This window comes from Cylas formicarius, unplaced genomic scaffold (genome assembly GCF_029955315.1).
Source record: "Cylas formicarius isolate icCylForm1 unplaced genomic scaffold, icCylForm1.1 PGA_scaffold_2__14_contigs__length_35257938, whole genome shotgun sequence".
NCBI lineage: Eukaryota > Metazoa > Arthropoda > Insecta > Coleoptera > Brentidae > Cylas > Cylas formicarius.
The window spans coordinates 13,747,020-13,759,420 of NW_026844319.1; the positions used below are offsets into that span (position 1 = coordinate 13,747,020).

The window sequence follows — 12,401 nt, forward strand, 5'->3', positions numbered from 1 at the left end:
GCTTCTCGATACATCTATAGGTAATATTTAACGAGAATCTTGAAGGTAATAGGAAGGAATAGTTTTTTATATTATATATTAATTATTATTAGTCAGGTCATATATCTTTGCAATGCCGTTTAAATCATATATTTTAATACTAACTGGCTTTTATGATACTTTTTCTCTTTTGTATTATATTCAGGTAATTATTACTTTGCCATCTAAATCAGGCTTTTTCTTCTTCAAAAATCAGGTTATTTTACATACAAGTACGTCGTTTTTAATTTTCTTGCAATTTTGAAAATGAACTTAAAATAACAAAATTTATTTTTATGGTAAGCAATTATGTTATATAGCAATAATTTACGTTGATGTGAGTTTATTTGTTTAAAATTACTGTTTCTATCAATTATTAAGCTGCGACAAAACCGCTTTTTAAATAAAAAATTCTGAGATGTTAAGAATTTTTTATTCTCAGCGGTAAATCTGACAACACTGCTGTTAACAACGCTTAAATATCTTCAAAACTGCCAAAGCTGCATCGATAACGTTAAAAAACCTCCAGAATTCTGAAAACCCCAGATGTTGCAGTTTATCGTTCTAGCTTTGACAGTTTTAGATGTATCTAACAGTTCCGGTAGTTTTTACTGAAAAAGCGGTCGTAGCTAGTAATTCATTGTAACAAAATTTTAAAATTATGATCCCTTACTAAATGCGACTGGCGCAATTCATTGCAACAAAAATAAATAGGGCATTCCATTTGAACTGACCTAATTATGACGTAGAATGTAAAAATGGTAAATCTGACATTGTTGTTAGCATTTTTGAATTCTGTATGTCAGGGATCTTGAGTTTTCTCGTTCCAGCTTTGACCGTTTTGGAAATATTTTACTAATACTTTACTAACCAACTATAAGCCTAATATTCGAAATTAATAAAATTTCTCTTTCAAACAAGCTTGACTGGATTTGTTGAAAACGTAGAAGTCGTTTAAAAGATGCAGTGCTGTAAATAAGCAATAAATCAAAAATCTTGATTTTTATGGTTTACCTTATAATTGCCATACTACTCCCCTTTACAAATAATTTCCAGCATTTTGTCATTCCATTTTTAGTAGTTATTTTTATATGGACAGTGACTACCCTTTATGTGATATGTCAATCCAGAACTGTTTGTTTTAATTCGGAACTAGTCTCGGTTCCATTCCTTTTGCTAGATTGCCGAAAGTGGACATTAATATAACGTAAACATACGATACAGCGGATAGCGACATACTATTCCAAATTTACAATATATTTTGAATTTCTCGTAATTAGTTTTTTACATAGATTCGGAACAATAGTCCCATAGACATGTTTTCGGTTCTCGCACTGTAAAATATAAATTCTCGAGCGTCACTTCCTCTCTGCTGCAGGAGCCCATTAAGCAGCCTGTTTAGTATTTCATATTGCTCGGGATTTATTGTTGGCCAAGTCGACGTTAATGACGCCTTCGGCGTAACATTGTAATTAATTATTATATTCCAGACTATAAGCGGCGTTTGTTTAAAAGTGGTTAGAGATGGATGGATCGTGTCCGGCGATAGATTGGTACGAAATTACGGCGTTTGTTATTTATTAAACAGGCGCTTCAAGAGGAGCATCGGCAAAATCATTAACGTCCATACCTTTTTTTTCTTTCCAGGGCAATGATAGCCGTTGTTTAATTTCTTCCGCATTTAGAGCGATACTTAACACTCTTCGCGTTTTTAAATACCATGTTCTCATTCAACGTTGGCATCTTTTAAATTTAAAGTGTTCATGCTTCAAGTAAATCCGAAGACGTAAGCCTCCAATACCCAGGAATATTCGCACTCAAACGCACATCATTTCCTATTTGTCTGCAAATTCTAAAATAGTATTGAGCTGTCTTTTTACTGACGAGTTGAGCGAAATTGTAGTTAAATGTACCAACCAATGTGAAGTTGGAAAGAATTAACTCTGTTTGCAATGCCTATGTGTATACCGGACAAAACTAAGATGGAATTGGACTTTCAACGGACTATTAAAATCTACTGAATCTGTAATTCGTCTTTGTAAAGCATTGTTTGGAAAAAATAGGAATTAAACGCAGATATCTGGTTCTCGCCTGTCGAGCTATTGGAGCTCCTTAGATATAATGGAATGTGGGAACATGGACACCGGGCTCCCACGTTCCAAAAAAACAAAATAAAGCTGCCGTTTTAATCCAGAATCCAGAAAATGGCGAGATAATGAATTTCTACAAAAGCACAAAAGGAGGTGTAGATATCCTGGACGAAAAATGCACATCTATAGTACTTCTAGAACAACGAGACGCTGGCTCATGGCGGTGTTTCATAAATTATTGTACATGAGGGAAGTGCTTCAGTGCTATATGGATAACAAAAAAATTGAAAGAACATACCAGAGGGGCGAACTATAAAAAAGCGCATCCTACGTATTGACCAGAATACTCTTTATCAGAGAGATGAAGAAAATATGCACAGAATATTCTTAAAAAAATATTTTATATTTTAAGAGTTAAAATTCACATGTTACAGTTTTTTTTTATTTTATAAAAGTAAAAATGTATAAAAAATAAAAATCATTTATTTATACTGTTAGTCCACAGGACGCGTTTTTTTCAAATCAGCTTAATAAAAAAAAGTATTTTTATTGTCATGATTTTTAAAAAAATTAACCACACCAAATTATAAAAATAAAAATTAGAAATGTTTTTTATCGCATAAAAATAACCTAAGATTCACTTATTACGTAAAAATCCCCCAAAAAATATATCTCGATTGAAAAATTACAGGCTAAAAAATGCATATACAGGATTACAGGGTAAAAAAAAAACTACGCTCGTCTGCGCCCTCTATTATTCCTTATGTAATTAAATTTATGACATTATATCGATCGGGGCGTCTCATGCCATGGGCAAAATATTCTACCTTGCGCACAGCAATCTGCAATCAGCAATATATATATATATATATATATATATATATATATATATATATATATATATATATATTATTTTGTGAGTCTTGAGTTTTAATTGAATGTTAATATTTCGGCTACTTAGAATTTTCTTCATCTTGAGGAACACCGCCCTAGCCTTCTTTATGCGGATTTTGATTTCCTTACTCATATCAAGCCGCTCTCCATACGCCGTTGTTATTGACTGCTATATAGACTGTTTGCTGATCACTATAGCTTTACTTTTCAGTTCATACTTACTTATTGAAGGCATTTATGACACTTTCGCTTGCACCTGCAGTTCTTCCGCACTATTAACACTTTCATATCTCCATGGACTTCGTTAAGATCTGTACAGAGTATAGATTGAAAATCAGTTTGTCCTGTTTGACCCTGTTGACCACTTTTTCTCTGCATCCTATACTAGAACTTGTATGCCAAATGTATGTAACATTTGAAGGAATATTACGACAGGGTAAGTCTAATTCAAATCCCATCAGACCGACCCAACCCTTGTCGAAAAATCCGCTTTTATGTTAAATAAAATATCATCATTTGCTACTCATTTGCCCTAGTAATTAATAGAAAAACGATTTTCTGTAGCTAGATTGGCACCCTGTATGTTCAAAACGAAGGAAGATGGCACACGCGTTTACAAGGAGAAAGCCTCATTTTTATAATAATAATAAATGGTGTTTATTGTTAAAAAAATATAGAACACAGAATTAAAAGAGAAAAGAAAGAACAATAATACTATACTAGAAGTTTAACCTCTTCATCATAAGAATTTATTCAAAACATTTGACTTGGTATATGGAAATAAGTAACTCATTCAAATTGTCGAAAATGTTGATATTTCGAAATACTAGATACTATATTTCTAGAAAATGCACATTTTTGGGACCCTGTATATGATGTACCGCCATTTTCTAAGCCAAGAAAGAAATTTTGCGTAAAAAGAATCTTCGACGACACTGCATTTCGTATCGGTCGTGTCGGTCACCCTGTATAATAATGAGATTTGATTCTTCCTTTACTTAGGTCTAGTAGTTGTGTCAACCATTCCGAGAAAAATAAATAGAAAATTTGTTGTTCTTTGGGTTACTATTCGTGAATTTTAGAGAACAAAAAGGTTGTGAGTAAATAGCCAAATGTGAGTATTCTTGAAAATTTTCTATAAAAAAGAATCTTTTGGTTAGGAATGATAGAAATTGGGAAAAAGATTATAACCTACAATAATATATTTTTAAATATTTTTTTTCCTTTTTCCAAGACGCTTACAGGTTACAGTGTAAGATAAATATACTCCCTAGAATTTGTGCAGATTTTCGGTAATTTTCGTGTTTTTTTTTTGTTGCAGGACGTAATCCACACCATATCACAAAGTAGCGGCCAAGTGCTCAGAATCGTTATTTTCAAGAAAAACGGAGTCCAAGCGATGGTCGAATATCCTTTTTTATGCTCATTTTTAATGATATTTCTAAATCGTTTTTATTCAATTCTTGTTAATATGCTCTTCGTTTTTCGCGGAAAATCACATGTTTTGGGTGTTTCCTTAATTCTTGTGCACGTTCGACAGCATAGAGTCGGCAACAAGGGCGAAAGAAACCCTGAACGGGGCGGATATTTACTCGGGCTGTTGCACGTTGAAGATCGACTATGCCAAGGTGAGTTTTTTATGATGATACGTATATCTTGTTCAAACTGAAATATATTGCTGTGTTTTGAGCGCCAAAGCCCCCTTGTCACAACGCGTGACTTATTTTTATTGAAAAATATGTTTTGAATCGTCGGCGTTGACTCGATGTAGATCGCGAGTAGGTTTAACCTAATTAATAGATCCACAATTTGACACACAGAGTGTTCCAAAATTCGCTAGACCTTTTAAAGTCGAAATGTTTTTTATTTGAAAAACTGTGATTTTAGCACATTTCATGCAGACTTATTGAGTCTATTTTTGAAAAACAAAATGTTTCAAATGCCTGGTAATATTGCTCTCTAATCTGTCCTTAGCGTTTTGCGTTACAGGAATTTGTTTGTTGAGAAATCTAATTTAATTTTGAATATTCTCATTTAGTTAGGATACCGTTTTTTTTCGAAAACCCTTTCCTTAAGATATCCCTATAGAAAAAAACCGGAGCCGTAAGTTCAGGCGAACATGTAGGATACGGATGATCTGAGATTCTTGAAATTATAAGTTCTCGAAAAATCCCTCTGACGTGGCTCCATCTTGCTGGAACCACATATCTGGCATATTTTCTAGATGCAGAAATGTTGCAGCATGTTCGTGTCTCTCACTAGTAACAGTTTCTCAGCATTTTCGTGGTCATCTTCGAATGGCCAAACAGACAGAATTCTCCAGTTCTGCATATTCACGAATGCATTGAGGTGAAAGTGTGCTTTGTCGCTCCTGATAAGCCTGTTGATGATATTTTCTTCTTTGCACATTCGCTGGAACCGAATAGTTTTTTGTTTGTAATGGACGGGTCGTAAGTTTTGTTAATAGCGTGACACCTCAAAACTTGCTATCAAATTGACGTCGCTCAGATTCAATGTCTAACCTTTAAATGTATTTACCGCTTGACTTAAATAGTATCGCTCAAGTTAACAACAGCAAGCAAAACCTTCATCAAGATGAGCTTCGCTTGGACACCACAAGTGTAACCCATGGCATTATTATGCTGTTTCTTTAACTCGGGTTTAATTGTACGCATGTAATTTCAAGTTATGCGTGTTATTAGCAAAATATAGCAAACGTCATGGCTCGTTAGGTTTATTAAAACATTTTCTAATAAATTTTCGGAATGGCCTGAAACATTATGGCGTTTCAATATTAAATACGTATCATACTTCAAAATACGTAAATAATTGCCTGCTGATAAAACAAGCAAAATATACAAACCTAATTTAACAGCCGCTCTTAAAGCCATTAAGGAAAATAATGAGTTTTAGGCTGCGTTTAAAAGAAATCTTTTATGTTGCCGTACTTCAAAAATAGTTTTTTCCTCAACCATTCTAGTCTAAAATAGCATAATAGGTAGACACTCAGAATTAATATGAATTTTGTTTTTTTTTATTAAGTTATTTGGCTTTGTTAACTTTCCCCCATACAGATTATATATGTAAGCAACGTCCAAAGTTAATGAGCACATTTTGCGCAGCCTAAACGAAAACACATTTTTTAAATAAATTCTTTTGAGCGTTTGGGGGGGGGGGAGGTAAACTTCATGTTGTTATGTTGGTAGTTAGTTTTGGAAGGTAAGTGTCCCCAAAATTTCAAATGGAATTTGCAAAATTGTGCAAAATTCAAAGAATAGTATCTGGAAGAGCAGAAAACTCCTTTGTTGATGGAGGAAATATCAAATTTGCATTTGGGTTGCCCAAAATTTGAGGAAAAATTGCGCATTTTTTTTTAAATTGTTATGGTGATATCCAAAATATGGCGGGGGTTTCCTCGACGGAGCCAAGTTACTTTACACTGTATAGTTAGTTGTCTTAGGTATTTTTTCTTGTTTATGATTTGTTTCAGTGCCTCGCGAAATTGCTTAACTAAACACAGGTTATTGCTATTTTGTTTCTTGCGCTTGTTATCACGAAATGTTAATAATATTACTTTGTTGTGTGGAAATTTCCCGACTTTAATATCTTAGTTGAATATCAATATATTATTCACCCTACCACAATGGAAACTGCACTTAATGGACAAATGAAGACAATTTTATTGCAATCAAAACTTTATTTTGAATAAAATCTATCCTATAAAATATGTGTCGCGGCAATATTCACAAAATAAAATCAAAATAAAATAAAATAACCAGTCCACACATGTTGACACAGCTTTTGTCTTTTTTTTGATAAGGTAAGTTTATTTTGCGCCAATAATAAAATTATTATTCAAATTCATAAAATTCCAGGTGCAAATTAAAACCAGTCACAATCAAAATAATAATATATAACCTTGGATAATCTAACTCTAATTTTTAATACCCACTTGTGGCTATAATTTGTTTTGAAATTATTTTCATTATTTCTTTATTTTAAGTGAAATAACCACTTTACCAAAAGTTCACCAAATTGTGTTGAATTAATACTATTTTTTTGAAAACCATTATTTTGCCTTTTTTTCAATAATTGTATCGTAAACAAAAAAATCATTTTTGTTAACAAGATTTCATCAATTTTTAAATGTCTTACCGCGTTATTTTGGAAAAATGACTGGTAATTTTGGATAACTGGATAAATGGTTGGTTGGCTTTATACATATTTATATTATTTTTACTTTTGTTTGAATATGTTTGTGAGCACACACTGGCTCACCTCTAAAATATATCAAAAATATTTTAAAATATTGTAAAAAAGCACAAACATGATAATAGTTACCCAGCGGATATACAGGGCGGGACAGGGTATTATTCCGTATTTTTGAAGACGAATGAATCGAAAAGTAAGAAATGTAAGATTTTTTTCCATGCGGCTTTCGATGTCAATATCTGCATCACCGTCGGAAGCACGTCTTTTGGTAGAATAATAAAAAAAAATCTTATACATTTATAAGAACTATTATATTTTGCATAAGGAACTCCAAAATCGTCTATAGTTCTTGTGTTCACGTATTTGAAACAAATACAGACAATAGAATATTAAAATATTAAATTTTTCAAAATAGGATTTACCGGAAGTCGATTTGGAAAATCCTGGTATACATCTTATGGGCCTTTTCTGCATCAAAAAGGCAGTTGTCGCAAAGTATACTATACCCAATTCTTGTCATTATATCCAAATATCTTTCGGGTTATGTAATGTTGCTCCCAATCCTTAACTGAAAAAACTCTTAATATTTGTCATTATGTTAAAATATCTTCATTGCTCCCAATCCCAATATCAAAAAAGAGAGTTTTAAAATGCATGTTTTTCTCTTGTTCGCATGAGTATGCGACCTATTTGCCTATCTTTAAGGCTTGTAAGTTGTTGGATCGATGTTAATAAATTTCATGACAGATTTCCCCAAAGAAAGAGATTGCACTAGGGCAAATCCGGAGAACCATGTCTTTCGATATCCTCGAGTTCCAATTCTATGTCTACCACATATTTTTAGTAGTTAAGTCCCCTAGAACATATCCTAAGCATATGCACCAGCGCTATCTTAAGCGGCGGGGCGAAAATGTTGTCATCTGCGAAACATTTATTAGAGGTTGGTTCTCACCCAACACGTTCATTAAAAATTTAGTCAGATATAATTTTTGGGGTTGGGGTTGACGGAAGTGCAAGAAGGAATAGGAGCCGGAATATATGAACCCACGACGAAAAGGAAAATCTCTATTCCAATGGGTAAGCTAGCAACAGTATTCCAAGCACTAGAACACTGTGCAAGAGAAATAAAAGCGAGGAAGATCAGTAACAAATCAATTGCAATTTACACCGATAGTCAAGCGGCTATAAAGACCTTGCAATCTAATAAAATAATATCCAAGTTAGTTCTGGACTGCCATAAGGCATTAAACGAGATAGCAAGCCAGAACAAAGTTACTCTATCATGAGTACCGGGGCACGGAGGATAATGAAGGCGCAGACGACGCAGCCCGCGAAGGGTGGTCAATGCGCCTGATTCGACCAGAACTCTTTTGTGGGGTGGCCAAACCGGTTGCAAAAACAGCCATCAGGGATTGGATGGACAGAGAATCCCGACGATGGTGGAGGGACATGCCGGGACAAAGACAGGCCAAGGCGCTCATCGGCCAATTTTGCAGCGGACCTACTAAGCTACAATAGGAAAGCCGTAAGAATAATGGTAGGTCTGCTGACGGTCCACTGCAGGCTTAAGAGACATTTAAGCCTGATGGAAGTGGAAGAAAACACAGAATGTAGATTCTGTCAGGAAGAGGGGGAAACAGCCGCACACGTACCATGCCACTGCGAAGGCCTAGCGAGAGTGCGTTTCCATCTGCTGGGCGATACCAAACCAGAGGCAGAGAGCTATACGAGGGAGCCATTATGGAAGTTGTGGAGTCTGGTTAGAGAGACGAACCTGGATAAAGCTCTATAGCTATGGAGAGAGTCACAATAGATCCTCTGGGTCGCAGTGACGGACAGGCTGAAAAAAAAAGTGCAATGTGTACGGAAGTTGCTATCAACTTGCTCGCTAAACTTTGTTTTTTCAAATGCAGCCTGTAACTTTAAGCGTTATCAAGTCCAGAGCTGAGCTTACTTCTGTTTCAAACGGTATTAGTCCGAATCATTTTCGAAATATTTAGATTTTTTGATGCTATCGTATTTGTTCGCGTAAACATTTTCCGTTCACCTACTTGACTATGGAAAATGAATTATTGCGTTCCGTTGTCACACGACAACTAATAATAAAAGATTAAATTTAATATGGAAGAATATTCAAATGCTGATATTCACAATTTGTTTTATATTCACGCCGAATGTTACAAAGTGCTGTAGAAAACCTGTCGTGTTTTTAATGCAAGACGAAATTCAAGAGGATTGTTACAAAAAAAGTTTCAAAACCAATAACTGGTGACGAATATAATGTAACAAATACCTTAGCTTATTTCCATCCGCGGAAGAATATTTAGGAATTTCTGCTTCATCTGTCATGCAGACCTTCAAATTCGGTGACGATGAACGGCGAATGGAATTTCGTTGAGTATTTGAGTATTAATTATTTCATAGAAAATTTTAATTTTTACTTTGCTTTACTTTACAGAACTGAATAAGTGTTTTCCCATAGCCAATTAAATGAAAGAGCAAATGTTCAGTCAAACAAATATGATACCATCAAAAAACCTAATTATTTCTTTTTATAGGTCACCCTAATATTTCTCCAAATTCCAAAACTACAAATTTTGAAAGGCGTTTCCAAATTACATCTCATAAAACTTTTAATGAATGGGTTGGGTGAAAAAATCTGTATATGTCCTTTACCCACGTAATGAAGTTAACAACTGATTGGATTTGCAATTGAGTTGCTACTAACATAGGAGTATGCGCTGACCTAGCCAGTGGTCAATGGTCGCCAAGTTTCTTATCACTCACACACACACTACTCTTTAAGTAAGACTCTAAGATTTAAAGAAAAAACACTAAAAATCTCGGTCTGGAAATTACGCTATGCGGTTGGTAACGTTCAGTTAACGTTTAATACAATAATGTTGATAATATAATACAACCGGGGCGACTTTACATGTGACACCCTATAGCATTTCCGAAAAATCGGGCAATAAGATAAACCTGGTGTACTCTCGAGAGCCATGATTGGCCAATAATATTCACCTAAACCTAGATCATACCTTAACTGTTAAAACTGAAATTAAATCCGGTTGAACCACACAGTAACGTACAGAAACAGTATAAGTACGAGGGTTTCAGAATTTACTATATAATCACGGACCATTCAAAAGAAAATATCGGTAGGTAATATCGACACCGAGTGCATAGGAAGTATAAGAACGATTCGCAAACTGTCTTTATTGCCCTAGGGCAGCGGTCGGGGAACTTTTTTAATCATTACGCCATTTTTTTTAGAAAAAAATCATTTAAATTAAAAAAATTTTTATTGGGGCTATGCATAAAATTTAAACTAGTTTTTTCGTCTAATAATACAAGCAAAATGTCATATGAATTACAAAATAATAAGAAATTATGTATATAACAAATTAAAACCCATTGGGGTACAATTGAGGGTTGACAATTTGGGGTACTGTAACAAATTATAATAATAATAATAATAATAATAATAATAATAATAATAATAATAATAATAATAATAAAATAATAATAATAATGGTGGTACAAATGAAAATTAGAATTGAAAAAATTAGGAAAAAGAGAATAATTGAAAACATTCTTCCTTCACGTTTTGGAGAAATGATGTTGTCTCATGTTCGATACAATTGCTTAAAAATGTAAAAATGTAAGAGCGATTTGAATACAGTGTTCTTCGTTGTTCATTAGAGTGGAAAAGCCTTGTTCGAAGAAATATTTTGTTCCAAATTGCAACAATTTTTTAACCGCCTCGTCATGTGCAATTTTGAAAGCCTATGCAGCTTTTGACATCCAAAAAGACGAAATATTTGGTTAGTTTAAATTAAATACTTGCTTCAGTATTAGATCGAAGTTCAAGAATTGCTTCTGCTAAACCTGAAGGTTCTTCTGGTATCATAGCAATTTCACATTTAAACGTGTATCAAGATCTGGAATGTAATTTGAAAACAGCTTTGATAAGATGTCTTACAATTGTATCCTTAATTTGATGCAAAAGTAATATTTTCGCAATCTTCCAAAAACAATGCTGACCTTGAAAAAGAAGCTATCTTGTTTTGTTCTACTTTCGCTCTCTAATATTGCAGCTTTAATCCAAACGCTGACACTATTTTTCTTGCTGGAATGATATTAATATTCTTTCCTTGCAACTCTTGCTAAATGTGCGAGATATGCAACCCAGGAAGAGTTTTTAAACTTACCTCCATCCTTAAACCCATACTCGCAAGAGAGCCACCTTACTTCTGAATAATAAAGTAGGTCCGTATATTCAGCTTCACCATCCTGACATAATTCACGAAATAGCCGCGTGTTTAGTGCATTTCTCTCAACTCGGGAGGAGAACAAAACAGCAATTCCTCTTCAAATTTATCTGCACCTTTGTAGCGAACATATACTATTAGCCGTGAATTTCTACTAAAATCGGTTGTCTCATCAAGCTGAATACCAAAATAATTAGCCTGTTTTAATGCGAAAATAACCTGCTCCTTCACATTTCCTGGGAATATAGAAATAGTTTTTTCACAATTCTCGCAGACAAGGAACTGAATTCAGTTTCTTCGCTTCTTTTTGCCACACATAATCTCTGCCATTTTTACAGAAGTTGGTTTAACCAAATCTTCACCAATGGTTTCTTATTTCGAGCAATCAATCAGGCTACTTGAAAACTAGCCCTTCATGCTGAACACTGATCAAATGTAGCAAATCAGTTGCTATTCAATCTTTGTCTATTAACAGATATTTCTAAATTTGCAAAGTATTCTCGCGGTTTGGAAGACAGGTGTGAATGCAAATTATCTAAATATTTCTTCAATTAACTTGTTTTGAAAGATTCTCAAGTCAGTACCTTCATACCTACAACACACTGTGTTTTCATTGTACCAATGTCTTCTATTTGTGTAAAACCGTAATTAAGGAATTCCTCTTGGTATGTCCCTTTTCTATTTGCTGTCGTCTGAAGGGAGACAGAAAATAATAGTTGTAAAATACTGAATTAAATTTTCTGAATTACGGCTTACCTTGGTCGATATATCGATGATTAATGATAAAATGGTGATCTTGTCAGCAACTAACTAGTAAAAACTCGCCCTATGACTCGTCAATGTATCTTGAGGGCATGGCACGGACTGAGCAGGTAGCCGGGGCTGTGCTTTATTGCGCAAAGATACAACTCGA

The 12,401-nt window shown here is 34.1% G+C and overlaps 1 protein-coding gene across 2 annotated transcripts in view; it reads left to right on the forward strand.

The window, feature by feature from the left end:
- Window positions 1-12,401, forward strand: part of LOC132698414 (heterogeneous nuclear ribonucleoprotein L) — a 247,396-nt gene that overhangs the window by 22,259 nt on the left and 212,736 nt on the right. For both annotated transcript variants that reach the window (XR_009618369.1, XM_060664455.1), the window contains exons 3-4: window positions 4,324-4,409; window positions 4,534-4,630. Coding sequence is in view for 1 of the 2 variants with exons in the window: in XM_060664455.1 (XP_060520438.1) it covers window positions 4,324-4,409; window positions 4,534-4,630 (183 nt within the window). In the remaining variant the exon portion in view is untranslated. The remainder of the gene's footprint in view (window positions 1-4,323; window positions 4,410-4,533; window positions 4,631-12,401) is intronic.